Here is a 24,998-nt window from a genome sequence, read left to right as displayed (position 1 = left end):
TACTTAGTGATGAGAGTCCCAGTCTACTTCCCCCAACATGGCTCCTAGAATAGAGACAGCCAGGATTACGACTCTCAAAATAGAGATTGAAGCATTCTTCTCTGAAGAAAGTGACTAACCCAAAAGATAAGATCTACAAATATTGCCAAAAAAAAAAAAAATAACCAGCTAGCAAGCCAATTGCCATATAGCCCACAGGTCAACACACCCACCATTACATACACTTTCAAACCTGCCTTTTAGAGCTCCACCCTTAAATATGAACAGACATCCATGACCAGCAGATATTTAAGGAAAGCTTCCAAAATTAAAGAGACCAAAATAAAGAATCATGAAAAATTAAGAACTGAGGAAAACACAAAAAGTAGAAGAGAACTTCAAAGAGACTATAATGAATATCTTCAGAGAAATAAGATAAAATACTATATTCATGAAACAAAAGCAGGATGCTACAAAAGTAGAATAATTAACAAGAACAAACTCTTGGAAATTAAAAATACAATAGCAAAAAAAAATGTTTTTAACCGGTAAAAGAACACAAAATTGAGGGGCTCTTCCAGGAAGAAAAACTAAAAATAAAGATATGGGTTACATGAGAGAACTAATAAGACAATTAAAAGATCAACCTAAGCAATCTTATATCCAACTAATATTATTTCCAGAGAAATATGTTGTTGAGGAAGTTATCAAATAAATAAGTCTATGGCCATACCACCCTGAACACACCCAATCTTGTCAAATAATAAGGAAGAAAATTTACTAGGCAGAATGAGCTTCTATATTGAAAGGCCCCACCAAATATATAGCATAATACATGTCATGAAATTTCATAACATCAGGAATAAAGAGATAATCTTAAAAGCTTCTGTGAGAGATAGGGAGGAGTAAAAATAGATTGCATCAAAGGATCAGGAATAAGAATGGCATTAGAGTTCTCAACATCAACAGTGGAAATAAGAAGACAATGTACCATGTCTCCAAAGTGCTGATGGAAAATAATTTGTGACCTAGATGTATATACTTAGTCAAACTATCAATCAATAGCAAAGATAGAATAAAAACTCAGACATGCAACATTTCAAAAATTTACCCCTTGTGTACCTTTCTCAGAAATTACTAGAGAATGTGCTCTACCAAAATGAGAAAGTAAACAAGAAAATAGAGTCATGAGAGTCATGAAATAGTGAATCCAACACAGAAGAAAGAGAAAGGGAATTTCCAGGGTGATGAAAAGAGAGCTCCTACTACAGTAGTTGTACAGCACTCTTAGGGAGCAACAAGTGTAGATTGGAATAGGAGGACAGAGAGCCTCAGGAAAAACAAACGAAATTGATAACGGATTTAATTTTACCATGTTTAAAATTGTTTTGAGATGGTTCTACAGCTTTATCAGACAGTACAGCAAGACTTAGAAATTCAAATTAAGGTAAACAAATTTAAAAATAAAGCAATTATTAACTCTGGTAAAAATCAAAAGTTATACGTGAAATGAGTTATTACCGTAGTATACCATATGGATCATCTCTGAATGATGTTTAGATAGGTAAAATGTTAAAAACATGAAATATGAATTTAACTAAAAATTGTGACATAACTATACTATGGGTTTAAAGGATGGTAAGGAAGTATATAAGAGCAAACAATCCATAACTCTAACAGGAAGTCAGTAAATAATGTCCAAGATTGAGTTATCAAGAGAGCAGGAGCAGTATGGTATTTAGAAATGTAAATACCAGAATAAAGAGCTAAAAGACATGAAAGTGGTTGCTTCTGATGAAGGGTGGGAGAAAGGACTAGAGACTGCTTTGTCGTTGATACAAACCTTTCAGCATTTCTTGATTTTCAAAACTATGTACATGCATCGCTTTGATAGTTTTTTGTTTCTTTCTTTTTTCTTTTGAAGAAGCAAGGGTATAAACTAAAACAGAATGCAAACCACCACTATAAGCAATATAGCCTATATATAGAAACTTCAATTCCACTGAAAGTTATTCGGCAAGGGAGAAACACAGTCATCTTTTTCATACATTTTTTATTCATTTACTATCTCTCATTAGAATTTAAGCCCCATAAGAGCAGGAACAAGTAATGTGCTAGTAAACGTCGGCAACAGCTCCATGAGGAGGAAGAAACTCTTATTTGTAGCATTTACCAATTTCTGTGGTGTAAATACTCCCAATGCCTGATTTCAAGCTACCAGCATGATGCCACTGAACACAGAATTGGGAAAAGAGGCACACAATTAGCTTTTATGAACTGGCTCCAACACACCACTGACAAAAATCCTGTTTTGTTTACTGTTCTATCTAGAGTTCAGCATAGTACATGACACATGGAAGGTGCTTAATAAATAGTTGTTGATCTGTTGAATGAATAGGAAAAAGCAACAAGAGCCCAGGGCAAGAGCAAACATTGAACTACATAATTTGATCTGAGAAAATACCATTTGGAATTCTGAAAGCAAAATAATTTTTAAAGCTGGAACTATAGAGCAATTCTGTGCCATAGTCAGAAAACTTCAAGAGAGTCAGAAGCTGAGGTCAGATTCTAACTTACATGCTAGGACACCATCAACCAATAAGGTCATTCTGGCCCCAAAGGAGAAAAAGTGGGAAAAAAGTAGCTGTGAGCGAGCCAGGCACTCTGCTAGTCACTTTACACATATATTACTTTGTTTAATCTTCACAAGAATCCTAGAAGATGTAGATCACTAACCCATTTTACAGATACGAAAACTGAGACCCAAAATCTAAGTAACTTGCCTAAGGACACACAACTGGTAAGAGTGATGGCTGAGATTTTAAACCCAAGTTTGTCTAACTCGTTATCATAGCTCTTTCTGCTATACTAGCTACCTTTCAAAATACCTTTTAGCATGGTAATTTAGGGGAAAAGGGGGTTTTCGTTTATCAGAGATGTGAAAATAATTGTCTCACTTTTCCATCATTCTTTGGTTATGAAGGTATAGCTGAGGCACCTGCAAAGTGGGGGTGGAAATGCATCTAAACAAGCTTTTTTATAAGCTTTGGAGTCTTTGTTTTCACTCTCTCTATTTCCTTGTCTAAGGCAGAGTACAGGCTGCCTAGCAACCAAACTAAGGGCGTCTTTTTTTTTCTGCCTTAATTACCTTGTGTTTTCCACAAGATCAAAGAGATTGGATCAAATATTAAGAGTAGAAGGTCTGAATTTTTTTCTATCAAAATATCTGTTCATATAGAACACACCCCCTACACACACATACATACATACCTTCCTACTTCTCTCAATCCTGTAATTAAAGCAAAAAGATGACTTAGTCTTGTATCTATGTGATGCCGTATCATTGACTAAAAAGTATAAAAATTCACTATCTGGTTGCTTGCCTATAAATACACCAAACAACTGGTTTGTGCAACCATTAGCAGTTTGAGGGATTCTTGCCATTCTGGACCAAATCAATGAATTGTTTTCAACTAAATATGTGTGTGTCTCCTAAAAGACAGATTTATTATAAACCAACACTGTTAATATCTATGCTAGTCACATTTTTATTAGAACAGGAATCAACAAAATTTTTGCTATCCATACTCAGGACAGAAAGAGATAAGAAAACCTAAGTTTCCTCCGAATCATTTATTCATAGAGGCAGTGCATGGGATAAAGAAATAAATGATATTTAAAAAAGAGAAGATCATGGAGAATGTGAGTGTTAGACACAATCAGTTGCCTACCTGACAGCCTTCTTCCTTGCTAACAGAATCCCAATTTTGTTCACACTTTTCCAGCAGACACAGGGTCAGTCACAATGGTCTCATTCCTCTTCCTAAATTATTAGTTTAGATATGGATATGGGACACAATTGTGATCAGGAAAGTGTGGGGAGAAGTCTGCTCGATGAGCTTATGGGAAAGATTTCCTCACTCTTTAAAAGAGACAAAACTGAGAGACATTCTCCATTTTTGTCGGTAGACAGTTCCACCTGTATGTAATGCCTGGAACTGTGGCAGTCATCTTGGGACCATGACAGCAATCAGATCGTGAGGGCAAGATAGCATGCTATGGTTGTAAAGTGGAAAGATGAAAAGACCCTGGCTCACTGATAACATCATTGAGCTGCTGAATTAACTGACCTTGAAGTTCCCATACCTTCAAATATTGAAAAAGAAAAGAAAAAGAAAAAGAAAACATGCTACTTGGGCCATTTTTTGTTGCACTATTACTTGCAGCTACAGCATTATAACTCATACAGTATGCTAGGAAAAGAATGACACATACATAATTTTCAACTTATGTATGTGCCATTCTAAATATTTCTGAAAATAACTGCTTTCTACATCTGGCCTCTAACCTATAAAAACCCCCTCTGTATTTTTTCTAATCTAACTGGCATTTTTGGCCTCCCCATCTTCTCATATTCCTTGTTTTCTTTGTATTTTTCCCTTTCTGTTTTTGTCTTTTGTCCATTTTGTTCTTGTTTGTTCACTTCTCTGCTTTCATCCTGTCCCCATTGCTTTTCCTTCCATTAGCCCTCAAATGGCTGTGATTTGAACCTGAAATATGTTTATACATATATTTGCCTTTTCATACATAAATATTATTTCTTGTATATTATTAGGAAGGAATTCTTCCTCATTCCAAATGATTCCTTTCATATAGAGATAGCTCCACTAGGAAAAACACTGACTTCTTCATCCCTTTACTCATTCCTTAATTCCTTCCCACAAAGGAGGAGTGACTTAATTGATTAGTTTGGAAGGAAAACTAAACATGTGTAGCCCAGACCTTCCTAACTTCTTTCTCTTGGAAGGAAGCTACCTCTAGGGAGTACTCACTCCACTATGCTCTTCCAGGCTGTACATTTTACAAAAGACATGCCCTCATGGGGCAGGAATATAAGGGTCCAGCAATGCTGATAAGTAGATGGAGAGTCTGATCAATCCTCAGATTCAATATTGGAAACTCAAATGCATATAGACAGAAGCCACATTCTCCAATAACAACTTTATCAATAATAAAGGTAATATCTCCAATATGCCAGCTCTCTTGTCTTATTGTTGAATTGGTTCAGAACTTGGGTCAGAAACAAGATTTGTTTTTACTAGACCCCCTTGAACAGCACTAGTGTATGTTAAAGTTTTGTTTCCCTGTTCTTAAATATATTTTATTTCTTCTTCACAGCAGTATGCTATAATTACAGGTTTCTTGAAGATGAGTCCAATAATCTGTCTTTACTTTATAAATGTTTTCTGCAAACAAAAGGTGTTTTTAATTTGTGTGTGGTTGCTTGCTATTAACTGAGTGTCCTATGGAACAGAGGTACTTGATAGGAAAAATATTTACCTTCCTGATTGTTGAGGTTTCAGCTCATGATTAACATGTGAATATGCACTTACTTGATCTGACTCCAGCTTCTCAGGAATTTCACCTCTAGCTGCTGCTTCTGTAAAGGCTTGATAGAAGGTCTTTTCTTGGGACTCCACTGTAATGGTCAACACAGCATCATAGGCTTCCCGGAGTTTAGGATTGTTCCTCAGAACCTGGTAGGGGGTATGCTTATAAGGTAAACTGTAGAGCAGGGCGTCATAGGGAACAAAGACATAGGTTCCATCAGTCATTTTCAGATCATGAGCCCATTCCAAGAGAAGCGTCTGAGTCTCTCCCCCAATCAAGGCTGAATGCATACACATGATGATCACTGAAACCAACAAAGCAGGGAGGTTATGATGGCAATATGTTAGTAAAATATAGTCCCCAAAACTACAGATTAGGAGAAATACATAAATGTATTATAACCCATTTGTAAATGGTTTCTATCTCATGTCTTCAAGATGAGCAAGATGTTGAGGCCCTGAGCCAAGGCTAGGGTATTTTCAGGGGCTCTGAGTAGGCATAGGGACAAAACTGACATGTCCACAGGCTGCAGAGCCTAATACTAGACTGGAATAGGAACAAATATAGCCAGTGGGGGATATTATAATGAAGAGGCTCTAGGGCTGAAAGACCTAGGTGTATATCCTAACATCACCAGTTACTACCGGTGTAACCTTAGGTGAATTACTTCAACTCTCTCTGCTTCATTCATAAAATGGAGCTAATAAATATGTGTTTTGTGGGGTGGTAGTGATGACTGAAGGAGCAGTCTATATAATGGGCTTAGCACATAGCACTCCATTAACGGTAGCTACTATTACACCTAAGAATAAGAAGGCTAGAGGGAGAAGGTGGGATATATTCCCATAGCCACTGTTGCTTTTTTGTTGCCTACTTCCTTCAAACATACTTTCCAACAGATGTTGACCAAGTATTCCCACCCTTACCAAGGCCATTCATTATGAATGCTACATTCAGACAATGAATGCTACTAACTCACACTCTGCTGTAAATGCTATTAATATTATGGGTGATATGTTCAACTTGTAAAAGCCTAACTTCCCTATAATTAGAATTACTTTGCACTCAATTTAATTCTTCCTAGACTTATGAAACTATGTTGTTTTGCAAGGCTATGCTAGAATAGAGTGGATTAGAGGAGGCCACGGTTGAAGAATGGGAGCTAGATCATGAAACTGAAAGTATATCCAATTTCGCCCTTGGCACGCTAAATGAGTTTAGTTTAAGTCCACTTGTGCTTCAGTGCCCACATCTTTAAAATGTAGACTCCAATGCATTTCACAGGTACATTGAGTAGTTTTATTAGATAATGCTTGGCAAGTATTCTGAGCTCCTTGAAGAAAGGCAAAGGCCCTACTGCCCTCGGTAAATATTAATTATGCATGCTCATACGGAACCTTTAATCTCAAGAACTGAGTATGCCTTAACTATGTTCAATGATTGGTCTTTGGCATTTACATATTGCTTCATCTATTTTCAAAAACCTTCTTTGCACTTGTTAAATACCCCTAGAAAATTTCCCGTTTGAGCTAGAGCTAGTACTCTTCATTTTTTAAGGTGTAACTAGTAAATTATGAAGTTGATTCAAATGCCACACACACACACACACCATAACTTGAATTTTCAAATAATCATTAGCTCCTTCAATATAATTACCCTGAGAAGTTCTACATGTATTCTGATGCCCAAATCTTCCTTTGAATACTCCTGGGTTATCTTTGGAGCTAGTTCACGAGGCACACAAGGAATTCAGCCTCCCTTGTTCATAATCATGCATTGTGTAATGGGAAAATGGAGTGCCAGAGAGGTCTGACAAGGCAATAATTGGATTCAGAAAGAGAAACTAGAACCAAAGGCCCCCGACACCCTAAATTTGGCTACACCATTAAACTTGAATCACTTTGATCAAATTACTCCAGTAACAGGTCCACTGAGGGGAAAAATTGAGTTTAGTCAGATGCTTCAGTTAGCTGGCCAGTTCATCCAACAGTATTCTTGGCAAGTAGGTCAGTATTGGCATCTTTCTTCTATAAAAACAGATTAGATGACTTGACCAAGGTTACCCAATAGAGATAAAATTCCATTTAATTAACTTAAAGGAATGTTAAAAATTACTTCACTGAATGAAAAATGATAAATAGGACAAAGTGCTTTGTGTTGGTTGAAATACAGCAAATATTTTAACATCCACTATGTGTAGTGGGATCTGTGGTGTGCCAGCCAGAAGCAACCTTCAGGAATGAAGTATTCCGTTTCCTGGATGCTGGGAGTGTTAGGAAATAATAGCTGGCCCCTCTCTAAGAATCGCCCTTAGCTGAAAAGAACCACCTCTCCCAAAGTTGCATCCCCTCAGTAGTGTGCTGGAGCTGGCTTGCACTGGTTCACAAGAGCCTATGGTTAAGTTTTCAGGGAATTTGTGAGCTAATGTCATGTTGGTAGCTTGAAATTGGCCATGGTGGGTGCTAAATGCCACAGAAATCAGCAAACGCTACAAATCAGGGCTTCCCCCCACCATAAGCTGGCTGTTAAACAATTATTGTCACATTGCATCCCTTTATCTGCATTAGTCTGTCCCCAGTGACTGGTCAACATAGAGGCATAAAGGCCAGCCCCCCTTACCTCAATTCTGGACAACTCTAATGGGCCATCCCTGCTCCAGAGCTCCCACTGGAACTGGCTGAGACCTTTGTTATGACTGCAAGACAGTTTAATTCTTCACTCTTTCCAATCCTACTGCCTTCTCTCCTTCACAGTGGTGGTCCTTGAAAGCATTCCCCCAATAAGCTTCCTGTACACAAATTTTCATCTGACATACTTTTTTCTAGGGTACCAACTTGTGACACTGGTTTAGAGCCCCACTGTACCCTGAGCTGACTTCTGTCATGGTACTTACAAGATTTATTGCCCTTATTTATTTACGTCAGTCTCTACTATGAAACCATGAGCAACTTGTGTCTTATTTATTTCCATATCCTGGTACATATTATGTACTCAACGAACAACGAATGTTTGAAAATTTCAGCAAGAAATGTTGTGTACTTGGGTATCTTTAGTGGGTTCCTTGAGATATGAGACATGGGCATATTTGGATTGTTAGTATGAAGGAACAATTTGAAGGGATATTTTCTGGGCAGGTAGATACTAACATGCCTGTCTTTAATGCTTAATGTCACTAACTATGCTTAAGACCTTACCCTCAACCTGAATCTCTCCTCTTAATTTTCATTTCATTGGCCCACACTGAGGACATTTTAGACAAAAAGTCAAAATTTTTATAACTGGAAAAACCCATTGAGTCTATCTAGCCCCTCTTACTCTGCCATTCTTTACAGATGAGAAAATGGAAACCTTGAGAAGGAATGACCACAGGCTCTTCTATTTTGCAATGGTAAGACTTTGCCATTGAACACTATTAAAATAGAAGGCATAAATACTGAACCCAAACAACACCATCTTAATTTAGTAGATTGAGTGTTTTATGAACAAGGATTTGGGAATGCATCTGTTCTACATGATTAGTTGACTAAATAGCTTTATTATCTCAAAATGACATTCATTAAAATGGGATTTTACCTGTAAGATGTCAGGAAAGGATTAGTGGACAGAAATCTTAAATCCCAGACAAGACCTGGGTCAACAGGTGATCACTGAATAATATTAATTTGTAAGTTTCCATCCTGATTGTTAACAATCAAGCCACTCTACAGCCTAAACAAGGACCAGGAGATATGTCCTCCTGAGATCTCATCTCACCAGGATATGATATTAGAACTTTCTCTGAGCCACCTGAGCTCCTTCTTGAGCTGTCTAGCAGCTTTGTCTTCATACTGTGCTACCCACTATGGCAGGCTGCCCAGGACCCTCTCTTTCACCCTCCATTCTAATAGCAGAAAATGTCATGAAACTATAGAAGCCAATTCCTAAGTCACTCAACTTCTACTTCTCTTCCTATATTGAAATACTCTCTCCAATACTTCCTTGAGATAGAGGAACTGTGTTTCTCCAAAAGCAAAATTCACTGTATTTCTCCCAGATTACTGGCTAGGGAGTCCTCAGTGGAGGAATCTGGGCCCAGTCTCACACCTTGTGAGATGGAAACGGTTTCACTAGCTAGTGCTGAAGAAGTTCTTAAGAGTCATATCCATATTATGAACCCATGATATTCCTCCCAATTCACAGAAACCACCCCCAGGCTATTGTCATGGATTTTCATTTTAATCCTTTTGTGACATCCCCTACAACTAACATTCATTTTAACCTATTTCATGTTAACAAATGTTCAGAGAGATTGGGAGGGTAAGCAGGCCAGAGGAGGAGGGGGGTATACAGTGTGATTTATCCCAAGTCCTCCCCTAGGTTTCACCCCATCTGGCCACACTGTGAAGGAAGTCAATTCACACCCCTCCTCCCTCAGTTCTCCCCCACCCACTCTATAAAATGGATATATAAGAAGATGGGATGCTCTGGAATCTTCATGTTTCCCAACTACCCCCACCCAAAGTGTGACTCGATGCAGGTCTTCAAAACACACTGCATTGCATGATGTGTGGCTATTTCTATCCATTGAGGAGACTGCACACATTTTTGGCCTTAAGTCCTAAGACAACCACTTACCTGCCACCAGTGTTGAACTGGTCCGAGTTGCTCAGCACAATGTCAGGCACATAATACATTCAATGGCTATTCTGTCTGCATCAGATCAGATCATGTTTATTCATACCCAGCATAACTGGTATTACAAATGCATTTATTGCCTTCACGTTGCTGCCCAGCTTAAGATAAGTTTTTAATACTTCTCCATACCTTGCAACATATGCTTTCTTCAACTTTTCCTAAACTGCTAGCCAGATAAGGCCTCTTAAACATAGGAAGCCTAGATGTTTAGAGATTTCCTCTTAGGCTGGGTCTTCAATAATTATATCACTCCTAATAATAGTGGACCCATTCATAAGAATAAGTTGTCCTTTCACCAGTTACATTTACTTACATTTATCTATACCAAATACTATACTGAATTCCCTACCAGCATTAAGTCTCTTGGCCTTGGTATCATAGTATCACTATGGTTATTACTGTAGGAAAACTGTGCCAACACCTGTTACCATGAGGCACTTAAAAGAACTTCATTAGTGGGCCCAAAAATTAAGAGAGAGAAATGGAAGGGCTAAATATACTGTGGTACACAGACTCTCAAATGAGTATGCTTTAGGGATGTACCTAAAGTGGACAGGAGGCAGTAGAGCATCAGTCTTTCATTAAACCAGTGATTCTCAAAGTATGATCCCTGGACCAGCAGCATCAGCACCACCTTGACCTGGTTAGAAATGCAAATTCTGGAGCCCTGTCCCAGCCCTTCTGAGTCAGAAACTCTGGAGGACGGACCCAAGGCCTTCAGGGGATTCCAATCACACTTACATTTGAGAGGTACTGTTTAGATCAACCTGAATACATATCCTGGCTTCCCCACTCACTAGCTATTGGGCAAGTTATTTAACCTCTCTTAGCCTCAGAAGTCTCATCCATAAAGTGCATTAAATAGTAATTGGCCTTACTTTATAGGGATGCTGCAAGAATTGAATGAGATGGTCCAAACAAAACCCTTGCAAAATGAGCACATAATAAATTCTCAACAAATGTTAGATATTAGCATGTTGTCACTGTTATTATTATCGGTTTGGGGGTGACTTACTGGGGTTTTGGGGGGGTTCAATGTACAAGAAACTTCAATAGATGGGAAGAGGCTAACCGGGTCCCTGACAATGACAGTAATAAAGTATACAATTTTTGAAGAATGAGAAGGACATTCTGACTATGTCCTATTTACTGAACATCATATTATAATGAAGCATTCCCAATGTGGATGGATTTAAAGGAATCTCCAAATGGTTCCACAACCTGGTAAGCCCAAATTGAAAGCATTTCACAATCAGTCAAGCATTGATAGGCAAAAAGGTGAGGCGAAGGGAGGAGGGCTCCAAATAGCCATTTGAAAAGTTCTCTAAAGAGCTTTTTAGTGGGGCCTCCTGCTAGCCTTTGTGAGAATTAGCAAAGGAACCTCTTCTGGGTAATTGCAATCCCACTGGTGCTCTGCCTGGTGAGTGATGCTCTTTTGTGTCATTGGCTCAAAACCTCCAACAGGATTCATGGTTTAAGGAGCAGACAGTGAACTGGAGTTTGGCTCTCATGCCCCCTCAGCTAGATTCCCTTGTGCGGGGCACAACCTACATAATCACGTATAGCAGCCCTGACGGAAGGTGAAGCCTTTGTCTTTGATGAATATCTTTCCTCTATGACTTTGTCAGAAACAAAGATACTTGGTAATTGCCGCTGAAGCTTAAAGGAAATGAGCTGACAATATGGGAGAGGCTGAATCCCCCTTTTCTGGGACTTCATTTACCCCATTCTTTGGTGTTAATAATGCCTACACCTACCTACTTGTTATGTGAGATTCACAGGTGTTGTAAAACTTGAAAGAAAATACCTTTCTCCTGGATAACCCTGAGGATTAAATGACATTATCTATATGCAAATACCTTGTAGACTGTAGAGAGCTGTTCACATGTAAAGAGGTATTATGGTTACTTTCATTGTCTCAATGGCAGCCTCTAATAACACCCTGCTGTTTTGCCTTCCAAGAGCCTACAACCATTATTATTGTTATCATCATCTTTACTGTTAAATTGTATCATTGTCTTGGTGTTGTGTAAGCAAAATTTTGACAGGTTTCTGAGAAAGACATTCCTTCTAACTCCAGTAAGGTGCCAGTGATATTTCCTAACTGGAAACATCCATTTACAAGAAGGAGAAGTGGCACACCAGCTGGTAATAGGTTTTCTCTACCCTCCCTCCCCACCACTGTCCCTCACTACCACCATAACTGCCACTGCCACTGCCACATGCGACTGTGGTCACTGTTATTGTGAGCAGATCAGACAAAACCAATCTTACAACTATTTCCATTACTTCCAAATACTACCAGTCCTCTCCAAAGGAAGTGATTCCCCTCCCACTTTATTTTGTATATCACAAAAGGTCCTTCTCTGAAGGTTTGCTTGTGGGTCCACGGTGCTAAGAAGTAGTCTCATATCCAGCAGAATAAAGAAGAGGCCAGGCCTTGTCTTCCTCAGCTGAGATCACAAAAAAACCTCAGTGCTTTTTCAGTCACAATAGTTAACAGCTAGGACTACTTTAACAGGCTCAGTCCTACCAGTTGAAAGGGACTAGAAAATCAGCTAGAGATTTGACCTAATATTTGCTGGATCTAGTGTGTTGTAGCCATCTTCATTGTTTTGTTGGCCCAATTCATACTCATTGGCTTCTGGCTCAGTTTCTCACCAGATCTCCCATTTTCTGATGGGACTGGAGATGTGCCCTGGACCCCAGGCCCCATGGCTAAAGTCCTGGTGCTTTATGTTCATACTCTGGATCCTGCTTCTCGGGCTCTTATTGGCTGGGGCACTGCTCTCAATGGATGAGCAAGTGGATGACAAGTTTACCTTACTTTAAGACTCATCCCCCTTCTGCAACTCCTACTGTCATATCCCACCCACCACTTGGAGCACTTTGGCACAACTGACTGTGCCAAGTATGAGTCCCACACACTCTTTGTGACACTGCACACTGCGTTGCCGGAGGTCATACTCAGGCCACAGCTCAACCAATGCCTCAGTTTCCTTGCATCCACCTCCAACCCATACACATTCTGACTCATGTTGCTGAGGTCCCAGCATGCCTCACCTGAATCTGCCTATGTTTTGTCAGCAACCAGAGACAAAGTCCTAGAGAGTAGAACTGTCTTCACTCCCTTTTGTTTCCCTTTCTGAGTTTCTACTGCACTTCCTGTTTCTGTTCTCCCTACCCAGAGTCTTCCCTTGCTCCATAACCACATTCCCTCCAACTCTAGGCTTCCCCGCCCCCACCCCCATCCCCATGCCTCATCTTAAAATTTCCATTCCCTTGTGAGCTGATCCACACTGTTGTAAAGAAAACAATTTCATCTTAAGACCAAAAATGACTGATAACTTAAAGCAAGGAACATTTTTTTTTTTGCATTTTCATGAAGTTGAAGCATTTGTTCTTGACTCTTGCTACATTTTACAAGCATCTGGGAAGCTATTTAAAATACCTTTACTGCCCACCCACCCCCCACAGACTATCAGAATCTCTGGAGGTGGTACTCTGGCACCAATCATTTTGAAAAGATGTCCAGGTACTTCCAGTGTGCAGCCAGAGTGAGCATCACTGACCTAAAGGAATGAATCTCTAACAGTAGGGCAATAATATGTACATTTGCTACCTCCCTGCCTCAAAAGAGTTGTGGGTGGTGAGCACTCAATTGTAACTTCTCTCAGTCTGACAACCCAAAGAGCTTCAGGGCCTGGATTTATTTAACATTTCATGGTAGAGGCCAAAATGTCATTTCGAAGCATATACTATTTAGAACGGGTGGGATGTGAAACACTCATGGAATGTAAACTTGCAGGAGACAACTGGGCTTCATGAAGATTTGTAACATATTATAAAGTTATGATATTAAATATGTCAGCCTGTTTCTGGCATGACTCCTCCCTGGAAATGGTTTTATAGTTTTAAAAATAATTCTTTGCTCTGCTTTGAAAGTATCAAGCTCTATTATGAAGTAATCAGAGCCACAATGATTGCTTAACATTTATAGGATCTTGTAGACTGAAGCTGGAAGCAGACTACTGTAGTTCTTGGAATGAAAAATTCTTGCCTTCATCCTCCCATAATGATCATAATTAAAGTCCAATACTGGAGATATTCAAAACTTAAAATGGGCTTCTGGGTATAGGCCAGCCCTTAGCTGGACCAGTCTCTAACAAGCCCATTGTTATGTTAAGGAAATGACTGGGAACAGGACTAATCCTCCAAGTAATCAGTCTGACAAGTAGTTTCTGAGCTATCTATCCTAAAGTGATAGAGTGGCTACAATGGAGGACGAGCAACGTTCCTACAATGCACTGCTACTTTCCAGGAAAAGGCAAAGTGGAGATGAAAAAATTGGAGTAAAAAAAAATCAAAACCAAGTGTCACAAGGGCTTGGAGTAAGTATATGTCAAAGACATCCATCTGATTTAAGAGGACCAGGAAGGGCTCCTCCCTTTCCCAAATGACACCGAACTTGCCCTGGGTCAGTGGGTAGGTCCTTTGCTTCACACTTTGTCCATTGTCTCTGCAAGAATCGTCTTTGAACATAAAACTACTCTTGGCAGAAGAAAGGTAACTATTTAGGTCGGCTTCTCATTTTAACCTGCTTTCATTTATCAGCTAGGTCCCTCCATATCGTCTGGTTGTGTGCTGCAGAGAGAGAAGCCCTGCTTTGGGGAAGGGGGAGTGGTAAAAGAGCAAAGGGGGGATGTGAATTTGAGAGTCCAGAGTAGACAGGTTCTAAGTGAGATGTGAAGACACATGGGCACTGGGCACCTGTGAGGGAAAGTACCCAGAAGGGAATCAAAGGTAAATCTCTCTTCAGTGACTAGACCAGACAAAAATAGAGCCACAAGCACACCTCTCTTTGGCTGATCTGAAACTACCAGGGTCCTAAGGGGTAGAGGGTGTGTGGCCACAGTTGCTCTCGATGCTATTCTTCCCCACCCAGGTGCTAAGGGCAGGCATTGGCACACAAGGGCATTTTAACCCCACAGGTCTTTGTACCTTTATTCAGTTCACAAAACAGGCTCTATTGAAACAAGACAGTCTTGGGGCCTGAGTGTGATTGAAAGGGGCAAATGCATGAAGAACTGGGGAGTAATGTGCTATCCTAGGGTGTGAGGGTTGGAAGCCTTTTGAACAATGTAATATCCTTTCACTGAGGCCACATTTAAAGCTCAGCCGGGAGAAAGCACTCACTGCAAATTCTGTCTGCCTGGCGAATCCGCTGGAGAGCTTTCTGGATGCTTTGGCTGTCTTGTCCTGTGGTCAGGACGACCCCTACAGGTAGGCCGTGGCTCCGAAGAGCACCTGCCACTCGATTGGCTGTGTGCACCCAAATGTCTTCATCTGAGGAAATGACTCCAGCGTGAGCCCACTGGAAATATTTCATGACAGTTACCAGCACCCGGATGGGAGAAGGGAGTGTCCGAGAAAAGGTCGGGTGGCTATTTTTATTGTCTAATTCATAATTCACACAAGCCCAAGAGAAAATCCCTTTGTCCCAGCTGTTTCCCAGGAGCGAGGCTGCCTCACAGTAGCCAGGGTTTGCAGGTCCAATAAATCCTGAGGCCATCTGGTGGTGGGAAATGAAACTGGCGAGGTCCCTGGAAGTCTGGCAGTCTTCGTTGAGAATCACGTATTTAAAAGAGTAACCCAGGTCCAACGATGAGTCCCTGTTGATCCGCTCAATGGCTAACCGAGCAGCAACTTCAGGCAGAGCCTTTGAGAACAACGGATCACAAGTCCAAGGGCCCACTACCCCTATCTTGTAGAGGGGTGCCCACACCTGCTGTGGGAGGGATGTAAGGGCCAGGAGACACAAACACCACCGGAGCTTGAAGGATGCAAGGCCATGGTTTCCTTGCTGTCTTCTGGGAGCCACAAACCAGAGCATAAGGTGAGAGAAAGGCCAGGGTCCCAAGAACATAGCCCTCCTGCTTCCAGCAGGCTAATGAAGAAATACCGGAAGATTAGTCTGCCTTCCCGAGATGGACAGTGGTGTTTCCAAATGCCTGTCAATTAGAAGTAAAGATGTGTTACATTATTCCTGCAGTTTCTGTAATAACACTTCTGAAAGAATGGCAAAGGAATGGCAGTCCTTAAATGGAAAGTTTCTTTCCCCTACCCTAACCAAATCTCCTCCTCTTCCTGTACTTCTTGTGATCCTTATCTCAGAAGATGGCGCTTCCATCTACTGTTCACCTACTTGCTCCAGTCAGAAACCTGCCAGCCAGCTGAGACTCTTCCTTCTTCTCTGCCCCCTCACTCAATCCATCACCAAGTTCTGTTGATTCAACTTCAGTAACAGCTGCCCTTTCACGGGCTCATAAGGATTACATGGATTAACATACAGCAAATGCTTATAACAAGGTCTAGTATGTCATTAGCATTTTATTAGGGATATTATCATTTTATGGTTTCAAATATGTCTACTTTTCTCCACCAGACTGCCCTCTTGGAGACGGACACAGATATAAATAGATAATGGCAATACAGAGTAAAAAGTGCTATAATTGAAGTAGCTCAGACAGAGGAAAACAGAGTGGATCACTCAAACCCAAATTTCAGGGGAGGAGGAGGGATGTCTCTCTGAGTTGAATATTGAAAAAAAGGAGGGGGTTGGTGCTAAGAACCTTCCAGTCATAAGACACAATATGCAGTAAGGGCCAGAGATTAAAAATGGGAAATGATACGTTATATTCTCAGAATCCCAAGGCATTTGTTCTGCTCAGCCAAGGCGGGGGCCAGATCACCAAAAGTCTTATATGCCATTCGTAAGTTTTTAGATTTAATCCTGTATACAGCAGTTTTAAGCAGAGAAATGATATAGAAAGATTTCCATATGTAAAAGATTACTCAAGTAGCAGTGTGAAGAACGGGTTGGAAAGGGAAAAGAATGGAGGCAGGGAGACCAGTTTGGATACTATTGTAGTAATCCACATGAGACGCGATGGCAGAACAAGAGAGGGGTAATGAAGATGTAGAAGAATGGAGATGGATTCCATCAAGATTAAAAATAACGAAGAGATTCAGAAGGTAAAACTAATAATAGCTTAGTAGAAAGTAAGGGGGATAAAAGAGGATGCCAAGATGGTTTTGGGCTTCAGAGCTAGGCAACTGGCTGGAAAATGACATGTCTCTGAGATAGGGAATGCTAGAGGAAGAGGTGGGGGATATAATGTATTCTATTAGACATGTTGAACTGATGATGCCTGAAGAATATACAAGTAGCAAGATCCAGTCGACAATTTGACATATTGGTTCTCATAATAGAAGCTGAGCCAGAGGTATAAATTTAAGTGTAATCAACTGATAGAAGGTAATTGAAGACATGGCAGTATATAAGATCAACACGAGAGAGTTGCGAAGTAAAGAAAGAAGTCAGAGGACAAAACTCTGAGAACCTACAACACTCCAAAGTCAGGCAGAGAGAAAGAAGGTCATAATGAGAACTCCCATGAAAAGTCCAGAGAAACAGCAAAACCCAGGAGTCAGGGGTGTCTTACACCCCAAGGAAGATGACACTTTGAAGATGAAAAATGTTTATCACATCTCACACTCTGTTGAGAAGTCAGCTAACCTAAAGATAGAGGAAAGGTATGTATCCATCAGATTTGGATTCAGAGAGTAAGGCTACAAGTGGAAGGACCACAATGAGTCAAAAATGAATCAAAATTAGTGGAGTTAAGAAATGCAGAGAACTCTTTTGAGATGATGCAGGCAATCTCCATTTAGCCCTTGTCTCGCTTTATACCCTTATCTCCCTATTCTCACTGGATGCTATAATAAATGCCCTGTTCTACAGACATATATCACATAGTCTATCAAGCATAGGATTTGGAAGATGCCATTCCTTCTTCCTGGAACATCCTCCTGCTTCCTCCCATACTCTACTTTGAGATTCTCCTGATGAACTCTACCTTCAAGACACAAATGAAGCGTTCCTTACACTGTGCAGCCTTAATTAACACTTCCAGGTTGAGTTCATTGTTTTTCCACCTGTGCCTCATATTTAGACCCATTAAGGAAGATGTTCCTCTGATTTATAAATTGTCCTTATTTCTGGTCTATGTTTTGACAAGGACACTGAACTGTTTGATATCTCTGTATTTACAGGACCTCATACTTCCAACTACAAGGGATGGGCAACGAGGAACAGAGACCATTGTACTGGGAGTTCCTAGAGATCTTCATCACCCTAATACCTAGCCAACACATAGTAGGTGCCAGATAAATGTTTGTGAAATGAATTAATAAAACACTAAAGTTGATCCAAGGTCAAGAATAACCTCACTAGACATAATAAGAAGAATTAATTGCTTGGGGAAGATGTTAATGAGGAAAATCCTTAGTGAATTTTTAATAACAACCAAAGATCAAAAAAAGGCATAGCTTTTTTCAGGGCTGATAATCAGCACTGGTGTGTACCAGTAAAGCCTGACTGGTTGTTTACAGCCAGCAACAATTCTGCCTGTGCCAGTCCTGTTGGTTATTATTTTGACTGTCACCCCGAATTTTATGAAAAAGCCTGACTCCTCAAAAATCAGTCAGTGGTATATCTGCTGTATCTTACAGACCTACCACAAGAGTATGCGCCAACGTTTATTCACAGGTGAAAGCTGGTTAAAATGAGGGTCAAGAAGGACTTGGGAAGAAGAAACATCTCACAAAACAGCATGACCCCGGGGGGAGGGGTACATAGGATTAAGGGTGAAACTTCCAACTTTGCCTTGTGGGTGGTGGAAAGGTAGTTCTGGGCTACTTACGTGCATAAGGACCTCAGTTTATACCTAGACCTTCAAAAATAATCTAGCCCAAACTCTCTCCCACCAAAATAAGTCTATTCTGTGTGCTGATTATGTTGAAAGCACAAGGGTAATATTCATGATGGATGAGGTGTGAGATGTGGACTGAGACTCTAAAGACCTCCCAGCCTGGCATTCCAAGCTGAACTCTAGTCAGGAACCACCTGCTTCTCTCCACCCTTCTTCTCCACCCTCCACCAGCTCTGATCCTTCATTTGCTGAGGCAAAACCTGGGAGCCAGGGCACTGTAGGAGCAGCCTCTCCTCTGGAGTAGCATGGAAGGGGTTCCTATTTCCGATGTATAGTGTGACAAGGATATTGAACTGTATGATATCTCTGTCCTTATAGGACCTCACTCTTTCGACTACTAGTAGTGGGCAACAGTGAAGGCAATTCTGTATAGAGAACAGAGCTCTGCTCACAGCAGCAGGGCAAGAAGGCCAACTGACTGCCTCTTCTTTTCCAAACACCCCTAGTTTGATGGGTTATCTTCCAGCAGTGGTACATTTGAATCAGAAATTAACACTTGGATAACAAAGGCTAAGACTTACTGAGTCCTTGCTTTGTATCAAACACTAGGCTATACTCTGCTTACATTATCTTATTTTAAAAACTCACTATATTGACTATAGTTCCCTGTGCTATATAGTAGGACCTTGTTGTTTATCTATTTTATATATAGTAGTTAGTATCTGCAAATCCTGAGCTCCCAATTTATCCCTCCTCACTTCTTTCGCCCCTTAGTAACCATAAGTCTGTTTTCTTTGTCTGTGACTCTGTCTCTGTTTTGTAAATAAGTTCATCTGTGTCTTTTTTTAATATTCCACATGTAAGTAAAACCATATTGTATTTTTTCTTTCTCTTTTTGGCTTACTTCAGTTACTTTGTAATGGTCTATAATGAAAAAGAATACAAAAAGAAGAGAATCACTATGATGTACACAAGAAATTAACACATTGTAAACCAACTATATTTCAATAAAAAATAAAATAAAAAATCAATTTAAAAAAACAACTTATCACAGCCCTTTGAAGTAGGTATTCTTATTACCCTTATTTACAGATGATGAGACTAAGGTTCAGAAAGGGCAGGTAACTTACTTGAGGGTACACGATAGTAGAATGGGATTTGTATCTCAAGTTGATCGAGCACTATACTAAACAGCCTGCTGACAGTCCCTAATCTATGAAGTCACTGAGACCATCTTTATTTTATACATTTTATGCTACCCGGATTGAGCTTGAATGATTCATTGGTGGTTTTTAAAAGGAATCCCTTTGTCCCTCATGAAATAATAAATTAGGTAATGAGGAAGAGAGGGATGGAGCAAACTGGGAGGAGCAAACAGAAATTTATGATCCAGTCTAAAGGAATTTGTCACTAGTGTTCAAGCCAAACCTGGGGATCCCTCACTCAGGGTTCAAGGTTGCACAGTTGAGGGTGGCGACCTCCAGAAAACTATGTTGTACTCTACACGAAGCTAATTCCAGCCCTTGAGAATAGAAATCTTGGGCGTACAACCTTTGGCACATTAACTCTGATTCTTAACTTCCTCATCTGCAAAATTGAGATAGAATGCTGAGCATGCAGTTGTCTTTCAATAAGCACTAGTTCTTCCTTGCTGTTTGGAAAGGGGACCACATTGGGAATCAGAAAGCCTGCATCCCGAACCCAGTTCTGCCACTGACTCACCACGTGACATTGAAGATATTGTTCCCCCTTATAGGTCTCTCCTTTTTTCCCTCAGCTAAACTAGAGTATCTGCAAATCCCTTTCTTCTCTGTCATGCATTGATCCTGGGATTCTGTACTTCTTCTAAGAAGTGACTTTTCTAAACCTCTGCAGTATTAAACTGCTTTCTGAATTCATTAAACATTCTCTAGGTTTTGCTGTTCTAATTAGCTTTTTTTGCTGAAATGGTTTGTACTTGCTTCTGTCTGGCAGATCCAGCTCATGATCATTTTTATTTTTAATCTAGAATCCTCTATCAAGTATCTAAAATGTGAAGTCCACCCTGCCATGCTGGAGTTATGCTACACTGAAAATCTGGGTTCCTAAAATCATTCACTATTATGTCATCACTATTAACAAATATACATTGAGAATCTGGTTTGTGCTGGGCCTATAGCTACAAAAAGAGTGGGGGAAGATAGGGCCTGGCCAAGAAATCTTACCAGGAAAAGAAACGATGTACACCAGGAGGAAGAAAGCAATAATGTCCACCAACATGGCTCATATGTAAGGTCAAATTTGTAAGTTCTTTGCTTGCTTTTGCTCACCACTGTTTCTCCAGATCCTGCGCAGTGCCTGACAGATAATAGGTATTCAGCAAATATTTTTTGAATAAACAGTGAAGAGGAGACATGGAGCACAAACAAAATGTTTTATATCACCATGTTCTTGAAAAGACTCTATTTTAGGCCTTGGTCAGGAACCAGTTATGGCAAATGATCCAGTAAGTAAAATTTGTATTCAAATTTCTAGTGCAGCTCTCTTTGCCCTCCCTATTAATGGAGAGAAAAACAACTCTAGAGAAAGGTCCTTAAATGATTTCCACTGATATGTAAAAGAATAATAATATTTAACACTTTCCCCTACTCCTCTTCATACAATGGTGTTTGTTTTTTAATAAAGGATGGGGAGAAATTTATGCCAAAGGAATTAATCTATAATATAATTTCAAAGTCAAGCATCAGTAACAGGTATATGAAGAAGGATGGACCACTTTTTGAATAGAAAATGAAGAGATTTTTGGTGCTCCTCAGATCTAAGTGATCAGCTGTCTATTCTAGTTATAAGGCCAGCATTTAAAAATTATAATCCAGGTCATTCCTCTTAAGCAGAATGCTTACCCACCCCAAGTACTAAAAAGTTTGTTTTTCAACAGCACTTTAAAGGATCATACGCCATGATCAAGTGAGATTTATCCCTAGGATTCAAAGGTGGCTCAAAATACATAAATCAATAAATGTGATATACTGCAAAATACTTAACAAAATGAAGGATTAAAATCACATTATCATCTCAATATCAATCAATAGATGCAGAAAAATAATTAGGAAAAATTCGACACCCTTTCATGATAAAAAAAAAAACTCTCAACAAACTAGGTAAAGAAGGAATGTACCTCAACATAAAAAAGGCCATATATGATAAGCTCACAGCTAACATCATACTCAATGGTGAAATGTTAAAAGTTTTTCCTCTAGATCAAAACAGGAAAGGGATGCCCTTTCTTACCACTCCTATTCAACATGGTACTTGAAGTTCTAGCCAGAGCAATTAGGTAAGAAAAAAAAAACATAGAATGCATCCAAATTGGAAAGGAAGAAGTAAAAATATCTCAGTTACTAGATTACATAGAAATCCCTAATGACTCAAAAAAAAAAAAACCCCACCTATTAGATCTGATAAGTGTACTCAATAAAGTTGCAGGAACAAGATCAACATACAAAAATTAGTTGCATTTCTATATACTAACAATGAACTATCCAAAAAGGAAATTTTTTAAAAATCCCATTACAATAGCATCAATAATAATAAAATATTTAGGAATAAACTTGACCAATGAAATGAAAGACTTCTACACTGAAAACTACAAAACATTGATGAAAGAAATGAAAGAATACACACAAATAAATGGAGTCAATGGACAAACATCCCAGATCATGGACTGGAAGACTTAATAATGTTAAAATGTCCATTCTACCCAAAGCAGTCTGTAGATTCAGTAATATACCCATCAAAATCCTAATGGCATTTTTTACAGAAATAGAAAAAAATCCTAAAATTGATATGAAATCACAAAATAACTTGAATAGCCAAAGCAATCCTGAGAAAGAAGAACAGAGCCCCAGATATCACACTTTCTGATATCAAAATATATTACAAAGCTACAGTAATCAAAACAGTGTAGTATTGGAATAATGACAGACATACAGCCCAATGGAACAGAATAGAGAACATAGGGAAAAAAACCCATGCATATAGAGTCAATTGATCTTTAACAAGGGAACTAAGAATACACAGTGAGGAAAGGTTAGTCTCTTCAACAAATGATATTAGGGAAACTGGATATCCACATTAAAAAAAGAGTTGGAACCTTACTTTACATTATATACAAGAATTAACTCAAAATGGATCAAAAATCTAAATGTGTAAGAGCTAAATCTATGAAAATCCTAGAAGAAAAGGGAAAAGGCTTCTTGGCATTAGTCTTGGCAATGGCTTCTTGGATTTGATGCCAAAAGCAGAGTAAACAAAAGCAAAACTAGAAAAGGAGATTACATTATTCTAAAAAGCTCTTCTCAGCAAAGAAAATAATCATCAGGATGAAAAGGCAACATACAGAGTGGGAGGAAAATATTTGAAAATTCTATATCTGATAAGGGGTTTATATCCAAAATTTATAAGAAATTCCTACAACTCAACAGCAAAAACAAACAAAAAAAACCACATGATTTTAAAATGGGCAAAGGACATGCATAGATGTTTCTCTGAAGAAGACATACAAATGGTGTATCTATGACAGTAGGTATATGAAAAGGTGCTCAATATCACTACTATCAGGGAAATACAACTCAAAACCACAATGAAATATCACCTCACATCTGTCAGAATGGCTATTATAAAAAAAAAGACATCAAATGTTGGCAAACATGTGGAGAAACTGGAACCCTTGCACACTGTGCACACTGTTGATGGGAATGTAAAATGGTGCAGCAGCTATAGAAAACAGTATGGACATTCCTCAAAAAATTAAAAATAGAATCACCATATAATCTAGTAATCCAACTTCTGGATATATATCTAAAAGAAGAAATAAGGCTTTCAAAGAGATATCTGTGCTCCCACATTCATTGCAGCACTATTCACAGCAGCCAAGATACAGAAACAACCTAAATGTCCATCAATGGATGAATGGAAAAGAAGATATGGTATATATTCATAAAATGGAATATTATTAAGCCTTTAAAAGGAAGGAAATCCTGCCTTATGCAATAATATGGATGAACCCAAGGGATATTATGCTAAGTGAAATAAGCTAGAACAAATATTTTATAATTTTACTTTTATGAGATATCTAAAATAGTCAAACTCATAGAAGCACAGAAGAGAATAGTGTTTGCTGAGGGCTATGGAGAGAGGGAAATGGGGAATTGTTATTCAACGGATATAGATGAAAATGATCTAGAGATCTGCTTTACAACGTGGTGCCTATAGTTAACAATATTGTATTTTGCACTTAAACATTTTTTAAAGGGTAGATCTCATGTTAAGTGTTATTACCATAATAAAAATTTAAATAAAAATTTTGCTCTTTTTTTTTGTCATTTTTCAAGTTTACAAATTTACATCATGGGTACTTCTTCAAGCTACACATCAGAAAGTACCTCTTGCTATTTGTCACCACTGTTGTTGCCCTTTGTTAAACAACCCCCAAGCTGAAGATTTGTCCCTCCATTCTTTCTGGCTCTATTTCATACATTAGGTGGTACTTCTAACTCTGCTAGGACTCCCTTGAGAACCAGAAAGTTCTGTGTTGCTCTAGAATTTAGTCTTGATCCCTGACCCCAGGATTTTGCGGAAAGAAACTTGATTTGGAAAAAAAAATGTAGGAAGACAGAGAAGAGAGGAATATAGGGAAGGAAGGAAGGAGGGAGGGAAGGAAGGAAGGAAGGAAGGAAGGAAGGAAGGAAGGAAGGAAGGAAGGAAGGAAGGAAGGAAGGAATAAAAAGGGAAGGAGGGAAGATGCCCTAAGCCTTCACCTACTGATTTGGGTTTTAAAACAAAATTATAAAGCCCTTGTGTAAAAGACACTGTCTTCAAAACAAATCAGCTGAAACCTTCCTTGGGGTTAATGGGAAACATGGACATAACTAAAAGTTTGAAGATATGAAATTTTGAAAATAGAATACTACTGACCCACAGCTCTTCTGGGGCTGCTGCCAAGGTAACTAAGGTTTGAACACCTGCATGGAATCGAGCTTCCATGGAAAGTAGCTAGAGCATAGGGATGCATCATTTCATTTCAAGTAGCTTTCACAATGTGATGGGAAGCTTGATTTCACAAGGAAAACGACTGTTCTTTAAACACGTACAAAGAAAGACTATGACAAATAGCTCTTAGGAAAATGGTTCCTCATCCCA

General features: G+C 39.2%; 1 protein-coding gene across 6 annotated transcripts in view; it reads right to left on the bottom strand.

The window, feature by feature from the left end:
• GUCY2F (guanylate cyclase 2F, retinal) overlaps nt 1-24,998 on the bottom strand; it is a 130,697-nt gene that overhangs the window by 78,319 nt on the left and 27,380 nt on the right. For all 6 annotated transcript variants that reach the window (XM_032474743.1, XM_032474742.1, XM_032474741.1 and 3 more), the window contains 2 exons: nt 15,241-16,055; nt 5,373-5,674 (listed from right to left, as the gene is read on the bottom strand). In XM_032474743.1, coding sequence (XP_032330634.1) covers nt 5,373-5,674; nt 15,241-15,970 — 1,032 coding nt within the window. In that variant the 5' untranslated portion in view covers nt 15,971-16,055. The remainder of the gene's footprint in view (nt 1-5,372; nt 5,675-15,240; nt 16,056-24,998) is intronic.

This window comes from Camelus ferus, chromosome X (genome assembly GCF_009834535.1).
Source record: "Camelus ferus isolate YT-003-E chromosome X, BCGSAC_Cfer_1.0, whole genome shotgun sequence".
NCBI classification, from domain to species: domain Eukaryota; kingdom Metazoa; phylum Chordata; class Mammalia; order Artiodactyla; family Camelidae; genus Camelus; species Camelus ferus.
The sequence above is the reverse complement of the archived record's forward strand: the minus strand, read 5'-3'. Positions and strand labels throughout refer to the sequence as shown.